Source organism: Habropoda laboriosa, unplaced genomic scaffold (genome assembly GCF_001263275.1).
Source record: "Habropoda laboriosa isolate 0110345459 unplaced genomic scaffold, ASM126327v1 scaffold9, whole genome shotgun sequence".
NCBI lineage: Eukaryota > Metazoa > Arthropoda > Insecta > Hymenoptera > Apidae > Habropoda > Habropoda laboriosa.
The window spans coordinates 2419864-2438146 of NW_017100191.1; the positions used below are offsets into that span (position 1 = coordinate 2419864).

The 18283-nt window shown below is 41.3% G+C and overlaps 1 protein-coding gene across 1 annotated transcript in view; it reads left to right on the forward strand.

Moving 5' to 3' along the window:
- Positions 1 to 18283, forward strand: part of LOC108570114 — a 60196-nt gene that overhangs the window by 27871 nt on the left and 14042 nt on the right. Inside the window, 5 exon segments of the mRNA XM_017931908.1 lie at positions 1795 to 2187; positions 3681 to 3937; positions 5280 to 5391; positions 15232 to 15386; positions 15648 to 15698. Of these exon segments, the coding sequence (XP_017787397.1) occupies positions 1795 to 2187; positions 3681 to 3937; positions 5280 to 5391; positions 15232 to 15386; positions 15648 to 15698 (968 nt within the window).

An 18283-nucleotide genomic window follows, 5' to 3' on the forward strand; every position in this document is an offset into this window, starting at 1 on the left:
ACGTATAGATGTGCTAGGTAATTTGGGTTAGATGAAATAGGATAGATTGGTAATCTTCTCAAGGACAAAATTGCGTTCACGTGGCCAGTGTTTGCTGGTTGAATGAGGCTGTTTCATCCCTACTAGGATTCCCTGTATCGTCGACAGGCATCAGAGACGGTATTGACGTAGTGTTTTTAAGAGGAGATCAGACCTGCTGATAAACTTCACTGTGAATGCAGAAATCGAAATTTTTTTGACGTATTAAATAAAAGAATGTCATATTCGACGGGTGAAGCTAGTTTGTAGTTTAGAAGTTGAGGTTTTTTCTGATGAATCGTTGTGGTTAACCTAGTTTTTCGACTGGGTTGGACATGTCACTGTTGAAGTGACTCTGGGGTGATGAGGGGATACGGCAAAGGTCACTCTTGATGGACGTAGAAATCGAGTACTTTGCAAGTGAGCTAAACATGTTAGTTTGAAAGTAATTGGAAAGAAGTGTGGTCTGAATAGTCATTCGTAAGTATCGCGGCACTTACTGAACGTGAAGTAAATCCTAAAAATGATTATTCAGTCCGGAATCCCGCAGTATGACGAGTAGGTACATATACACGAGGTTTGATTTAAAAAAAAAAAGACACCTTTTGCATTTTCTTATAGTTTAACATCTCGAAAAAGTGTCTATGAAGTTTCAAAGCTTAATTATGAAAATTGGCAGAGATATGTGCCTTCAAAGGAAGCGGTTTTATGTAGTCTTATACTGTAGTTAAAACTTTAAACGCGTTTTTCTCGAAACAGCATTTTTCAAAGTGGCTGACATGATTACCAAAAAATCAGAAGTCCGATCCACTCGAAATTTGTCAGGTATATTCGGTAGGTGTTGCTTTGTCGTCTGAACTAGAATTGTACAAATATGTTCAAAATTCAGTCTTTGCGGTGAATCAAACATGCATTGAATTGGTAATTACTATTAAACAAGTATTTAAGAGTATTACACCTTTATATTACATACAATAAAATTTTGAATTTCTTAACGATAAATTTACACTTGATTTTATTTTCGTTACAAAAGCTTAAGATAACAATGTTGTAGAAAAACTTGATTTGTAAAGGGTCGAATTTGATTCGCAAACGGTTCAATTTAATTTACAAAAGGATGAATGTGATTTGTAAAAAGATGAATTTGGAGTGCAAAACTTGTACAGTCGGCCTGCTTTGTACCTAATCTAAAGCAGCCACTCTTAGACCAACTTCCAAAAGGTAAAGGTCTCTTCTATGTACCCAAGTGAACCTAGAAATCTACATTTCGGAAGTTACAGCCAGCCTACGTTGCATCTAATCCACGCCAATCGCTATCATACCTATTTCAAAAAGCTCCGGAACCTCTAATAGAATCCTGTTGTGGAATTAGAAATATAGATTAACAAAATATATGAATAACTATAATACACTTGACTATGACACACGCTTCTTCTATTCACGCCTCTCGACTTTTCCAAACACACTGTCCTTCCATCCCTCGCATGCCGTACTTTACAGCCAGGTCCTTCGTGGGCCTCCCGTTGGGCCTGGCTATCGTCGCCCGCTTTCTCTCTTATGCTGGCCACGTTTCCTTAAAACTACGCTTGCTTAAAATTACGATACTACACTATTATATCCAGGCAAATCTGGAAATCGAAGTTCCCGAAACTATCATCTAACCAGAGCCCCACTTTTCAAACCGTCTGAATTCATACACCCTGCGGCAAACGCCGGAAACCAAAAGACACCAACCTAAATAATGAAAGAGCAGCGAATGAACTCCCCTTCTTTCAGGTGTTTGCACGCCGCGAGGCCTACGAGCAGGTGGTCGCCGAAACGGAGAAGAAGTTGCAGCGCGCTCGAGCTGATTACAAGCGCGCTTACGCAGCGCTGTTAACGATCGACGATGGCAGCGAGCAAGAGTTGAAGCGCGTTTACTTCGAGGCGCACAACGCTTACGTGCTTCAATTGAGGGCGACGAATGCCATCACGGAACGTTACCAGTCCTACTGCCTGCCTAATCTTCTCAGCGAGATAGCGGAGGTGTACGAGGAGTTATGCGGATTGGCCTGCAAATGCGTCGCAGGGGTGTCGGAGGCGGCTGCGGAACGGGCTGGGGAACAGACGAAGCGGTACCAGGCTGTCGTCAAGGAGGCTCAGGTCATCGCGCCGCTGAACGACTTACAGGTACTTTTGGCACAAGTTTTCGGTGATTTATAAAGCTTCTTTAGGAGTGAAGGGAGGTAGGAATGTGATAGAGGATAAGGCGGAAAAGGGAAGGTTAGGGCGTTTCGTCCTGGGCCTCTTAGTGGACTCGTCAGTAAGGCTTTCTAGGAGACTCGTGCCTTAGGCGCGGGAGGGACTGGAAAGACTCGTGTCAGAAATTGTATATATACAAATAGGAGCTTTTATGAGGACTAGCGAGAACTTGTGGTTAGTCTGTCCCTCTGGTGGCAGAGCGTAGGAAGCTCGCTACAGGAGGTAGGCCCGATACGCACTTGCGGTCCGCTCCTGGTCCGGCCAAATATTCTTCGATGATTTACAACAGGCATGGGCAACCTTTCCTGGTTCTATGGCCAAATTATCGTTCTCTCTCCGAGTCAAGGGCCAAACTAAATGGGTTTTCGCGTGTGTTTTTATGTATCAATATATTAATACCTCCAATGTAATGTTGTATGTGATTATGTGTTTGATACAACTTTGGCTAAATATGAAATAAAAAGGGCTAGTAAATAAAATTATAAAATGAAACACGATACTAATCAGTACCTACAGGGCCAAATTTAAAGACTTCGCGGGGACGGATCGCGGGCCAAACTAAAAGAAGTCGCGGGCCGCGAGTTGCCCACATGTGCTTTAAAACGTACCCATTCACACTAAGGGTAACGATCCGGTCACGGTCCGGTTTGGTCCCAGAAATTATCTTCGGAAATAATATTTCACCACCGGTTATTCCATTCCAATTTTGATTGTAAACTGTTGTAAACTATTTTTCTTTTTTTTTTTCAGTCGCATTTTTAGCCAAACGTAGAGGTATTAGGTGTAGAAATAAGTTTTTTCCGATTTTTTGGTAAGGTACACACTCTTGCCACGTGTATGTTCATTCAGAAGAACTGTCGAATTGGACCTTGGCCGTACCGGGAGAGGACCGCTAGTGTGTATCGAGCCATATTGCACTTGGTGGGAAGTAAAAAAGTTAGTGTAGGTCTCTAGAAGTCTCTCGTCTGTAAGATTTCTTCATTTTGGCTGAAGATACAGGTCTAAAGGCTTCCCGAGAGTGGAAATGTGAGCTAAGGTGGGAGCAGAGTTAGTATGTAACTATCCATCCCTATTCTCGATAATTTTTGAACTCTGAACGAGCTATTGCATTTGGTAGAGGTGGTACAGTGAGGGATTAGAATTAGTGTTAAGCTATAAAAGACTTCGATTTATAAAATTCTTCGACGTTAGCTAGAACATGGCCAAGAAATTAGCCTAGAGTCTTCTTAGCATCTGTTCTAATTATTTTCCAAACTCTGTCTGTACCATTCCACTAGACACAGGTGGTAGAGTGAACTAAGAAAAGAATTAACTTAGTATACGGCTGTAAAAGCCTCTTATTCAGAAGATTCCCTCGTGACAGCTAGAAATACTGGTCCAAGGTTAGATTAGTCTATCCGTAACTAAGATTTTACGCGCAGATTCTGGCACGAACCCTAGGAGCCTCCGCAACTCTATCGAAGAAGCCCGCAAAGCGACTCTTCGTGGCACCAGCCCCTCCAGAGAGAGTGTCCACTGAAAGGATCAATCAGATACCGCCTCTGAGGGATGAACTGGCTCCAGTGGGGACCAGTAGCCTACCAATGATGGAAAACCTACGACGGGAACACGACAATCTCACTCAAGAGATCACAAGACTCCAGGATGCCCTGGATGCTCTGATCCGCATGCAACGAAAGTGAGCATAAGTACCGTTCTACGTAAAAAGTAGTTCTTAACACGTTCGCTGTCGCCCGCTATCCTTCGAATTATTTTCACTTACATTCTTGATATCTATATTTCTTTCAGTTTTACGTAATACGACAGATGCCTGCACTTATGCACACCTAATATTTTTTAAATACTCAAACTGTGCATTTTTTATGATGTATTACACGTAGACAGTACCGTTCTATCGTGGGAATTGGTACGTCATACACATGTGACGCTGGTAGCAAACGTGTTAATTAACCTTTTTGTAATCATTCTGACCTGGTTGCTTGAGTGGATGCATTTTTTTTTAAATATTAAAACAGCCAAAGCTACAAAATGAGTTGGTACACTCCGCACACCTTTTTTTTTTCTTTTTTTTTACGTGGGAGACATCCTCATGGATACCCCGCCTCCCGGGGGAGGGAGACGGAGTAGTGCCGGACTCTTACCGGCTAAACCCCCACGGTGGTCTTTCCTCGGCGTTGTGGGGTGGGCCCGCGATCTCGTGACGAACGCAACCGGACCCACCCCATGCCTGGCCCCTCCCTCAGATGTTCGGTTAGGGAGGGGCGCCGTCCCGGAGGGGGTCAAAGGGACCCCTTCTCTACCACCGAGGCGCCGTCGGGACCACACCGGCGACGCCTCCATTGCGGGCCGCGGATAATGCCCGCCGAGTCCCCCACCCGGCTGAGCCTGCGGCCCCGGCGACTCACACAAGTACTTGGGGCATGCTCCGCTCCCAATTAAGAGAGTGGATGACTCCTCCTCCGGACCCGTGTACTCGGGTACCTCGGGGTCGTAAAAGTCCCGTATCGCAGCCCCTGAGGGACACTACGCACACCTTGAAGAAAGCAAACTAATCCATCTGATTACCATTCCAAAGAGAAATTAGGTCTTTACCAGACCTTTTTACAATCACACTGACTTGGAACCTTGAATGGATGCGTTTATTCGCCAATTAAAAGGTGCGAATATTGCGAAACGAGGTGGTAATACGCAGAATCCACGAGGGAACGATTTTTCGCGATATTTCGAGGTTTCCTTTATGCTTTGGCGTAGAGTACCGATGGAAACGTAGAATCGGGAGCAAAAATAATTAATAGCCAAGAAAGAATTCGTTCTAAATACCCCCCGTTTCGCCTTCCCGCTGGTTCGTTCCATTTATTAAAGGTAAACACGTTACAAAGGCGACTCGCAGAGGTTGGCGAGCTGCGCGGCAGCTCCTGTGAGGGAACGATGAAAGAAGGGGAGGGGAACTACTCGACGGTTCAAACCTCAATTCCACGAAACCGGAATCGTTAAACGGTTTCCCTTCTTTTTGATTACAGGAGTGCCGAAAGCAATCTTTACACCAAAGTGGCCGAGCTACAGGAAGATATCTCTATGAAACGTTTCGAGCTAGGAGAAGCGCAACTCTACCTAGCAGCTGTGCAAGCACAGGTATTTCAATGGATATTGTTTGCCTGCAAACGTCGTGGGCGAGATGAAAACCGACGCGAAAACCTCTAACTGTCTTTAAACCGACGTTCGAAGTTGAATTTCTTTGCCTTTTGCTCTGGAAATTTGAACAAGAGATCCCCGTTTTATGAGTATCGCTGGCATTCGAACGTGAAAAATTGCGAGCCCGGTTAATTGGTTCTCTTAAAATATGTTTTTCGTCGGTTGGTTGCACTGCGGAGATTTAGGGACTTTGGGGAACAACTTTTGGCAATACTACTTGCTTCCCGCACGATGATATTCAGATGTAACGATAATTTCACTTGGATTTAGCACATTCTAGAAGAAGAAATTGCGCAGTTTTTCGATCGGTGTGCATTGCTACTTTTTCACTATACCTAGTAACTTTTTTTCTCTCTTTATTTTGCCGGGGGAGTTTAAACGAACGCCTTAGGAGATCTATCGTGGGAGAAAAAGTAGACAGAATGCTATTAGCGAGTATCGAAGGTCCTCTCGCAAATTGTGACACGCCAGTGTCGTCAACGTAATGTCCCTAGCGTATCGAAAGTTCTCTTTCGTGCAGTCTAGTTAAAAACTTGCCACTTTTATGGTTGGTTCTTGTTTGGAAAACCGCGACAAGCATTGTAGAAACTTTTTTCATTCGCGACGTGAAAGTTTCCGTGTCTTCGATACAAGGGAACTAGATTTGTGTGTATGTGTGTGTGTGATAGCAGAGAAGTCGTTCTACGACTTCGAGATTGGATTTGTGACAGATCCCCTAGAGATGACGTCACAGAGGAAAAAGAATCACCGATTTTCGCGCACTATTCGTTTGCATCAACGATTTCCTTTAGATGAACGCGTCACTTTATTCGGGAATCCTTTCAGGCGTGAAAAAACGCGATACCAATGTCTGTAACTACGTAGGGAATTTATCATGCGACACTGTTAGGCACGTGTTACGGTATAGAGCATTCTTTGACGAAAGTACAATTTTTCTGAGGCTAGGAAATTTGATGTATTTAAATTGTGACGTGAAACATGTTTCTACAAGTGTACCAATTTAATTATAGGGAATTTTTTCGCGTCTGGTCATAACATTTTAGCAAAGTTAAGAAAAATGATACGTACAAGTTAGATCTGTTCCCAATTATTAACCTCGCTAATTACTAATCAACACTCATTATTAAATCCATCAAGGACATTCCAATAATAATCTGTGCAGGTGTGCCAATTTCTCAGAAGCAATTTCAGGTGTCGGCCAAAAATGCGATAATTCATTAAAAAGCTGTTCACTCAAACAGCTGAGAGCAATTTCTTTTTCAAAAAAAAAAAAAAGCTATAAATTTTTGTTACACCATAATTTTACGCACGTACGTATCCATCTTTGGAGTACATTCACAAATTTTTTCATACAAACACAATCTTACAAAATCACCATACAAATTGCTCTTCTCCTGGACTCTGAAAAATTCTCAACACCCACAACCGTAACCTGCAAGAAGCCAATCTAATCGATCTCTATAGAAAGAACTGAATTGAAGTATCTATAAAAATCTAGCAATCACACGAAAGAACGTTCTCTACGAATCGTCCATTTAAAATCCATTTCTTCTCCCCGAACCCGTATACTCCCCCTCCTCGCAGTTTGTCATCGAGCAATGGAATCGCGATCATCCGTCAGCAAAAGCATTATCCTCAATCCATCCGCCTAATAGCCAGTCGAGTGGATGGAAGAACGACTAAGGGGCAATCCGTGACACCGAGGTATCGTCCTCGTTGTCCAATCGAGGAAAATGCACAAAGGGAACTTGTCGATCTCGAGGTTGTCGAGGAAAAGAACCGAGTCCCGTCGCGGTGTATTCGTGTCGTTTCACTCGAGTTGAGTGGCTGAGCCGATTAAAATTAGCACGAGCCTCCCATTGTTCCCTTCCACGGGCCCGCGTACAGCCAAGTACAATGCACCTGCACGTGCCACGACAGTTCTGTGCCTCGTCTAGAGTGATTCGCGCCATTCCACGCATCCGCCATATTGGATTCTGTGGAGAGATTGCTGGTTCTGAGCGAGTGGAGGAACCATCGTATTGGAAAAATAATATTCACTTTGCAAGAAGGTTAGTTGGGGGTTAGACGGTGATTGTGAGGACTGAGGGAAATTTGAGAGAGGTATAATTAGAGAATTGTTGAGGTAGGGGAAGAATTTTGTAATTACCGAATGGATTTGAGAATTTTTAATTAACGAGGATAGAAATATTAATATTTTTCGGTTTGCGAATATAAGATAGGTGTGATTAATTGAATTACAGTGAAGTATAGCGAAGGAGTTTTTGACATTAGGAAAGAAGGATTGTGTGAAAAACTTTGCTGCTGCCTAAAAAAATTTGAGAACTTTAAATTGGTAGAACTGGAGGATTGATAAACAGAGATCTATTATTACTGTGATTAGAAGGATTATAGTGAAATATAGTGGGGAATTTTTTGAAGGTTGTGAAGAAAACATTGTTCAAGAAACTTCCCTAGTTTCTGAACAATTCTGCGAAGGAAAAATTCTCAGGAATTTCCAGAATATTTTTGGAAGTCAAATATGGAATACACAGTACTTACTAAATTGGTGAAAATAACAGTTCACAGTCCCTAGAAAATTCTAACACCCAAAGTAACTATAGTAGACTGCTTTTTGAGGTTATGGAAAAATATTTGAGGTTAACAAATTCAGGTCGTTGAAACTATTCCTCGGGGAATATTTAAATTCTTTCAAAACCCATGTATATCCACGAAACTAAGATCCAAAACGAGCAACCTAACCTCTAATCCAACAATAATACCTCTAAAATCTTTCGAATATTAAAAATTTAATATCAGAGTGACGTAACCTCCCTCTGAAGCTATTACACAACGCCAGGCAAACTTAATACGAGACCCAGATTGAACTCAACTGGAATCACCGAGGCGGAAGAAGCGAGGACGACATTAAAAAATCAGCTATGCCAAGAGGTTGGGAAATACAAAGTCCTTTGTCGTCATGTGAGCAGTGGAAGGCAGGCGAGACGAAATTTTCCTGTTTTACAGCCAGCTTCTCAGGCCACTCGTTCTCCAAGCGGAAAGAGGATGAATTAAGGAGGGGCGGAGGAGAAGTAAGGGAAGGCAGGAGGGGAGAACGGTCCGAAACGAGGCAGCTAGAGAGTCAAAAAGACGTAAATCCACCAGGCGAAAATAGCTCGAAACACGATAAGGAACGTGTACGTGATTCGTGGAACGCTCGCTTCAGCGAGCTCGAATGCTTTGACACGCATCTGTCGATACTCGAACCGCGACGGAATCGCGGTCAAATGTTTCGAGGCGCGCCACCGGCGCAAAATGGCGAGGATCGCCTGGAGGTTAGGTTCACGAATGCAATCAGGCATGGATAGTAGTACACGTGTGTGTACAACGGGTGTCTTATTTAAGTTGAACATCTGAATGTATTTCCGCTGCTGTTGAAAGTAAGAAGAAATGACTACAGTCAAAGTGGAAACTGAACTTTGGTGTTTCGTTGAATTATTATGCTGCAAATTTGAGACACCCTGTATAGTTACTGTGTTCTCCGAAAGTAGGCAGAAAGTAGGTGAAAGTTTTCTAATTTTTGAAATTGTCGATTTTTTACCACCAAATATACAAGGTGTCTCGCTTGTAACGAACTTCTAAATTATTTCCGTTGATGTTAAGAGTAAGAAAAGATTACTGAAAGGAGGTTATGTGTATATGGTTTGAGAACCTGCATCTATTTAGTGATAATAAGAGTAAAGTCCCCTCATAGTCATCTTGAACGAAGTTTATTCCAAGATCACGTTCACTTTTTTTTTTTTCACTATTCAAGGTTATTCGAAGATCATGGTATCATAGCTCATTGAACTCGTCTTGACGTCTACTACAACGTCACATTATAAAGAAAAGATGTTAATATAAACTCTCACTGAACTATGTCGAGCATATATGTACACTGTGGGCCAAATATTTTTTATCTCTGAGCAATTTTCGACAAAATTGTAGGTTAACTTAAGGCACTTTTTTTTATTAATAAAAATTACAAAAACAAGACTAAAATTATGGAAATAATAAGTTACAGGAGATAAATAAAAGAATTGTTAGGAAGTTTAGCATTCGTATATAGTCAAGGAAATAAATCCAGATTGTAGGTTAGCTTACAAAAATTTCCTATCCTTTCGATGAACCTAACCTTCAAAATAAAGAAAAGAATCGCCCAATTCAAGTCACTTTTGCCATTTTACTTTCACAATGGCCAAAGAAAACACGTGCACCTCTGTATGTCCAGTTTGTTTGACGTTGGAAAAGAAGACCGTCGAAAAATATCATTGAGATTCAATATATCCGCCAATGGCAACGAATGAATGACAAAGGGAGAAATGGAGAGGAAACATAAAGGTGGATGAATGTGAGAAACCAAAGAGGAGGATCCACTTTTTATCCTCACATCCTCCCTCTCGTTTCCTCTCTCTCTCTCTCTCTCTGTCAATGTTGAATCGGAGACAGACATGTTAAACGCGCGACTCACTAGGTTTCCTCTCTCTCTCTCTCTCTGTCAATGTTGAATCGGAGACAGACATGTTAAACGCGCGACTCACTATTGAATGATATTGATTTGCATACGACTTTGAAACGCATGCACCATTCTCGTCGAGGACGATTGACCTCGTTCAAACATCCGCCAAATTCCTGAATGCGACGTATCCTGATCCTTCAGATGCCACCTTGAAGACTCTGAATATCAAAATGGAGGCTGATCCACGCGCCATCGATATACAGAATAGAAGTTTCAAAATTGTTACCATTTCTTTTTCACCGTAACAAAAAAATTCGCAAATAAATGCAGAAATTGCAACAAAGTCGATACAATATACAATACAAACAACAATGAAATTCTATTAGTCCAAAGAGATCAATTAATCTGAAAAATGTTCCAAATTTACGAGGCCCGTTCAAAATGGCCACTGACCTAACCTAAAATTAAATAAAAAAGAAGAAAAAATAGAACACACATTCCTTGTAAGATATACGAACAATTGAATTTGAAAATTTGCTACTGCTCGATCAAACTGTTCGATCATAGTTCCTCACAAGCTTGTTCGACAATAGAGGTGCCACAGTGATCCCATAGATCCTTAGAATTGGCCACGTAGGCATACAGATTAGAGATTGAAGCGAGCTGGTTTAATCGGCGCGCTTTCAACGGTTTGGATCGATACTCGGGGCCAAGTCCTGCTAAAATTTTGAACAAGACACGTCCTAATGGACCTGTCAGCGGCCACCAGACAAGAGTGTCTATGGAACAGACTGTCCAGATATCGATAATTGCCTCCTTCGATCCGTCCGGGCAATTTCCTTCGCATTAGGCTTCCACCTCTTCCTCGATTGCTTCGTGGAAACGAAGAAGTTTGCTTTATCTAATGGATCTGTCGGGAGCTCGGACGATTCTAGGAATACAAGATTTCAAAGAATTCTGGTGATTCTAGAAAGAGGCAAGGAGAGGGATATTAAGGGATAACATTTTTATCGGAGAGAAAAAAAATGTTTCGTTTTATTTTTATAACCTGTTTCCAATTGGAAACATTCCACTGAAATATTCAAAAAAACGTGACTGATCGATATCACCGGGATTTAAAAATTGTTCCAGTTTCGTGGAACCGGAGAGAAAACGGTTCGGATCGGAATATTTCAGTGGTATTTTAATTCCTGCTACTTTTTTCTTTTTTCATTTTCGAATGTTTGAACGCGGAGTTGTGGGAGAATTTTCTTGGAACGATGTAATCGAGTTTCTTGGTAATTGGGAGTTCCCTGAAAAATTGCGAAGAAATTGAGGGGCGGATAGAGCGTAGAGAGGTGAAAAAATGATGTTGAATGGAGGATCAGGATTTCTATGGAACCTGGAAACGAAGCCTAATAAGAGAAACATGAAAAAGGTAGTGAAACAGGCGAAAAAACTTGTGTTATCTATGGGAGCAAAAAGATTATAAAACTACGTTAATTGGAGGACTTGAAATAGCACGGCAATTAAGAAAGTGGTCTAGAATCCTTCTGTAAATAAGTTGCCAATTTTTTGAAGGCCTTTATAACAAGTAGGATTCCCCCAGGCTACTCAGAAATAGTTCCAATTGAAAGAGCAAAAAAGTAGCCAAAAGTCTAAAGAGGTCACGTAATTCAGAGTACCAAAGAGAGTCTACTAATTAGTAGAATTGTCCCAGCTACCTCGGAATACTTTTCAGAACTGCTACTAGCTCTTCTTCAGCCTTTATGGCGAGCAGAAACTTCAAAAAGCATCAAAAGAAAGGAGTAAGAAAAGGTACGCTAATTAGCAAAATGGTGTGTAGACACGCGTATTAAACAATTTAACGGTGTGTTGCAATTTTCACGACAATCGAAACCACCTATCGGCCCTTCTTAAATCGTTTCAAGAGTCATTATCTTCGAAGACAGTCGGAAATAAAAAAAAGTCAGGAAGCTGAGTTGAACCAAGGGATCGAAAAGTGTCTATCAATTAGCAGAACTATTTCAGTTTGTTTAGAAACTTCTACCGATGCTTCAGTACCAGCGTAATAACTGGAACCCTTAAAATTAACCGGAAGTTTTTCAGAGTCTCCGAAAATAGTAGAAATTCCAGGACTAGGAGAGCACCCAAAAGAGTGAAAGGTGTTATGCCTTCTCAGAGGACAAGAAAAAGGACCATGCAATTAGCAGAATACTTCTAGCCCACTGAAACTACTCCTTAAGGCTCCTGTGTGCCTTTCTTCCACGTTTTTAACCAACAACTCCAGATAAGAAAACACTCACAGAACATCAAATTTTTTTTTTCTTTTTTTATTCAGGAAACCTCAATGGAGGTTTATGCATACATGTGTAAACAGGAGCTAGAGTTACATTATGATCTTCACGAAGTAGTTCTTAGGTTTACTGTAATACTGCAGCTTGCATTCCTTTAGAAAAGGGAAATGATACAGACATTCTACGATATTCGGTTTAGCAACTAACATTTCTACATTTAAAGGCAGTTGAAACGTTTACTTTTGTAAATTTTCAATTAGCTTCGCAAATTAAAGGATCAAAGAAGGATTACTGATTACCGAATCTCCAAAAGTCCCACGATCAAGAATGTAAAGAAACACAGCAAAAGAGTATCGTGCCTTCCAAGAGATCGAAATCGTTCTAATCCTCTCAAAATACTCCTCCAGTCACCTACAAATTCTTCTTCAACATTGAACCTCCGGAAACTCCACGAAACATCAAGAACCACGAGAACCATCAATCGAAGACCGAAAACGACCGTTCGCCGTTGAACCTAATCATTCCATCCCCCCAACCCCCCTTCCTTTATTCACCATACACTGATCCTCGTAAGTGTTAGTCGAAGCAGGGTCAGAAATGAAAGCCGCAGACGCAGGACCGTCGCGTTGGTGCGGCCAGGGGCAATCGCGCGACATGCGCCCTCACAACTGGGTCACCCGTCGCGGCGACCGTCTGAAAATCCATTCCTGGCCTCGAGTCCGCTCTCCTAGGTCAGGGTGGCAGGAGGAGTCTAGCTGGACCTACGTGAAAATGGGCTGGACAACGCTGCGCACACGAGTCGTTAGTATCCGTTCGTAGACCTGGAAACACCTGTCCCCTTTCACTTTCTACCGTGAATCCAGGTCACAGTGACCACACCTGTCGAACTTAGAAACGGATCGGAACGTTTCCTCGCCTGCCGAGTGCTTTCGCTCTGGTGAATCCGTTCCGTTGTTGACTCTGGGCCAGCCAGTGTCGGGTTGCTATGCGGTTTTTGTGCTACACCCGTGGGTCCTCGACGACCAAATGTACAATGTGCTGTTTGAGTGAGGATCTGACGGGATGATTTTGTGCCAGTGATGATGAATCCGTAGGAATCAGCGAGGAACGAGTGTCTCTATTGGCGAATTTAGGTCTCAGCTGACGGGGTCCCCTGCGACTCAGCTGGTGCATGATGTCTCGACACGTGACACAAGGTGTTTGATGGTTGTTTTATCTATAGTTGGATGACACACGCACGCACACGTGGCAGACGTGAAGATAGACACGTGTCCAGTGCGATTTGTTGTTCGGTGGATAAAGAGGTCCTGGGGAGTGCCTATTGCTAGCTTGGAAGAATGGACTCTTCGAGGACCACTTTGTGCACCCTGTGTCGTGGTTTTACGAGGCTGCGTGGACGCAGAGTGTCGTTTCCTCTCGTTCCATGTACAATAGAGGGAATTCTATTTTTTTTTTCTTCTTTTTTTTCGTTTGGTGCTGGTTTCTCGGAATTTGTTCGTTGGATTGAATTGGAGTGGAATAGGGACGAAGTGAAAGTGTGACGGATTTCGTGGCCGATGGTTCTTCCAGGTGTTCTCGGATTGATATACTTGGAGTCTATTGAATAATATATTGTATAGCAATGCCGCGGCGTCGGGTTCGGTTGGCTGGTCGATGCACCTTTAGTGTCTTTATGAATGGAGCCCGTACAGTATATCCAGCACACGGTATATATGTAGTCTACAGGCATACAATGGTCTGTTTGGGATCGATAACAATCTAAGCTACAGCAACGTTTCGATGGTCGTTGAAATTAATTAGACAATTAAACAGGATGAATGGAGAAAAATGATTTTAGTCAAATTGTTAGAATTATTTTACGATTGTTGATATTACGTTGGTGTACATTTAACCCTTCGAGCCGTAGCACTCATTCACACTTTTGACTCTTCAAATTTTCAATTAACCTACATATAAAAATCTAAATGTTGTTAAATTCTTATTTTGATGATATTCACATTCGCAAATGTGTATGAAGAAAATTTTACAAAAATTGCTCGGATTTCAGAAGGTTAATTAACGTTTGCTTTAATTGAACATGTGATTAATACACATTTCTGAATTAATGAATTAACGAACAAATAGGTAGCGTGTTATTTGACGATTAATTATTGCAAATTGAAAATGTCGAGTTTAAGAAATAATTGAAAAATTGTATCACGCTGGATGTTCTCGGTAAAATCCAATTAATAGCAGCTGTTCTCTCGCATTAAAAGTGTTCTGCCTTCCTTTTTCATTGGATATCTATTTACCAGTTGGCCGTGCGCGAAACGTCAAACAACTCGTGCAGAAACTCGGTTATTTCCATTGGTTGGACGTTTCACGTTATAGGGAAGGAAACTTGTCAGACAGCTCGAGATACCCCAGATAAATCCAATAATACACCATAACCTGTATTAGTTTATTGTGCTTACAGTGTTAATTTTTCAACGCGGTGTTGTTACAGATTTAAAGTAAAAATAAAGATCGTGGAATTGTAAGAAAATATCAAATTTCGAAATGGAAAGTTTTCGATTCTGGGAAATTGGGGAAATGTGGAAAATTTTGCAATTTAAAAAATTGGTGAAATAGAAAAATTCGAATTTCGGAAAAAGAAAAAACACTGTGAAAAGAAAATTTTGCATTCCACAGAAAGTTCAGATGATAAGCTTAAGGGGGTAGAAAATTCTGTGGTCCAAAGTTTACACTCCGTGGAACACTTTGTTCCGAGAGGATCCATTCGAAGAGGAAAAAATAATTTTTAGCCCCCCATTTATTAAAGTGCAAAAAATAACTGACAGCTGATCTTCCAATGGAGGCGAATTATCTTAATCAGTTGATTCGATAATGGCGTTACAGTCGTAATTTCGAAGCGTTTATAGAAAGGAGGAGAGATCGTCTGGGAATTTTGTCACATTAGCGGGGAGCAGGAGAGGAAATTGAGTCTACTTAGGCATTTTCCAGTCTAACGGAGCAGATATCTCATCTGACGTTTCCTTCGATTTCCAGAAGGAGCTGTTCGGTGCTGGAGAAGCCGGTCAACCGGATGGGGTGAGCAGCCGGAAGATGTCGAATGGCTCGACCGGAAGTACCAAGCATAAATGGCTGAAAGCGTTCAAGAGCTTGAAGACCAGTTCCCCGACGACTCCACCATCAGTTGACAAGTCAGTAGCCATTGAAAAAGAGAACGAATTGAAAGAAGGAAAAAAAGAAAAACAGAAGAAAAGAATAGAGTGTTACCTATTTTTAATCTCTTTTCATTCTTACGTTTATTTTTAATCTACTGTTATTCTTACCGACACGATTTTTCACGTTCTGTTGTTAATTTTATTTATAATTGTTTTGTTCTTTCCTTGTGTGTTTGTTAGAGTGTTGCTTTTGAGAATAACCAGAATTGTTGTTTTGTGAATGCTCGACTAACACAGAGGGAAACAAACGATGTACCATGCTGTATCCACGGTCGTCGACATATCTAGGTGAGGTTGTGCCACTGATAATTACTAAAGTACCGCTTTAATAACAGTATCTGGAAAGTGATTTTTCTAAAGGTACTTTTTCGAAGACTATCTTCAACACTGTGCCCAGAGAACCCATTTTCCAGGTCACTAGTGGTCTCAAACCACCTTCTGCAAAGTACATCAAACACTCTACCCTAAAATCTTTAACCCTTTCGCTACGGCAGATTTTAATGCACAACGTGGGTGACTGACGAAAAGTTCTTAAACCTAGAGCGGTTTTCGGGTCTTTTTTGACCCGCCGCCTTTTTATATTTTTAGTCATTTTTGTTGTTATCAAGTTTACGTTCCTTAACATTATTTTAAACGTTTATTGTCTAGGTTCATATGTCGCGTTGGAAACAAAAATTATTACACATAAGGTCTTAGGTCCTTTTTGACCCAAAAGTCTTAAGTGTACAGTCAAAACGAAGAACGCAGTAGGGTTAACCACGGCTGCAAAATTTATTATTTTGGCCGTATTTTAAAATTCGGTTTATCAAGCGTGGTGGAAGTGCGTGAAGGATAAAATTAACCGAGATTTGCACTCGAGAGGCGACTAAGAAGCGACATTATATTGACCATTAGAGGCAACTCTAAGGATATTTTCCAAGAGAGCAGGTCTATGAACCTCCGTGAATTCTTCACTACATGTTTAGAGATCTCAGCAGTGAAATAGTTCGAAAGGACCAACTTCTAATAAAAATATTAATTTTTGCTACTTCCTTACAGAAAAAGGGGCCTTCGAGTGCAAAGGGTTAAGTATTAAATTATGGCGGAAGTGCACCAAAAAGGTCCAACGGTATAGTGCGAGCAAATTTTCAAAACTCCTACAGGCGCCAATAGTAACGAAAGGGTTAAAAAAGCACATTTGACAAAACCACAATTCAAACGTACTGTTCGACAAACCTAAAGTGAAGACTCTGACGTCACACAGGGCCTAAAAGTGGGAGATGTAGGGGAACTTGCGACGGCTCGCTGTTAGTAAGCCAATAGGAATAGAATAAGGCTATCGCAGCTACTCTTAGGTCTTCCCTTATAGTCGGCCAATAGAGATAGGAGAAGGCTATCGCACTTACTCTTCTATGAACAATAGATGACGATCGGGTCTCGTTCGAGCAGTCGATAATTGATATTTTCAAGCGCTCGAAAAAAAATTAAGTTTAAGTCGCGCAGACATCATAAACAGGCGAACAGATGCCTGCGCGACGCCAAACGACGTGCATCATGGTAAACTTTATTTTTTTATCCCATGTTCCCAAAATTTCTCTATTATTTCGATAAGCTTATTTTACAGGTTAAAATTCAAGCAATCCAATGGTATTTTTTCAAAATTATTCTACGAGTGGGAACAGTGTCAAATTAGCAATTGAAACTTTAGCAGCGATTATTGCTATGTTTATTGCTATGAAATGAGCCCAAGGTCGAAATATTATCTTTAAACAAAGCCGAAATATTACGATTAAAATGACGACATGTTGTCTGATTTTGTCAAATTTTTCAAAATTTTAATATTAAATAGTAGCTGCTTGATGGCTTTTATTTGCTGTCGGTCTGTGGTGGCACGCTATTTTTCATTGCAGCCAGCAATGTTTTAGCTCCTTAAGCAATTTTTTAATGCGCCGAAATCTACTTTTATTATTCAGGAATAGGAAAAAGATATTTACATTTTACTATTCTAACTGTTAAAAAATGTTAATACATTTCCTGAGGCTTCCTTTACAATAACAATTTGTGTATGAGTCGCTTAGAAATGAACGTCTGCGCTATTAAATGTCTTACGCGCCAACGTAGGTAAGAGGACAAGGCGACCAAATAATTTTTAATTTTCCGTTCTTTTATCAGCGTGTTACATTATCGACAGCTGACTTAAATTCGTTTGTCTAAACCATTTACTTACAACGCAACTTCCCCTCAAGCGCCGGCAGTGTAAGACCCAAGAGTAGTGGGGATGACCTGAACCGCCTATTTTGCCTCCATTTTGCTAGGCTGTGACGTCAGTGGCTTCACTGTAGGTTTGTCAGACAGTACACCTTGTCACATGCGTAACAGTCGTCGTTTGGGTTATTCGGCCGTACCGACGAGCCGAACAATAACATCGGTATTTTCAATAGACAACACCTTCTAAAAAACGAGGTCTTAGCCGGCATGGGCAAATTACTTTATTACACCAAAAATTCGATGACTCTGCCCTTAAATAATAAAACAAACTTTCGACATCACCAATTTCAGACAAGCAATATAACAAATGTAAGAACAAATTCCACACTTTCACACCACCACCAGATACACCCCAAACACACCGAAAAACCAATCGCCACACACTTCCACCACCTACGACAGCTTCACACCACCAATCACAACACACACGTAGTTTATAAAATAGCGAACACAACATGACACCACGCACAATTTTACGACCAGTGAACTTAGACATTCGCGCTCTGTTCACGTTCATTTCTAAACACACAGTCATAATAGCAAATTGTTGTGCGTTAATAATCAATTTTCCGTGCACTACCTGAGTCCCCTATCCCGAGTAGATTCCTTAAATGGTCTGACTCAAA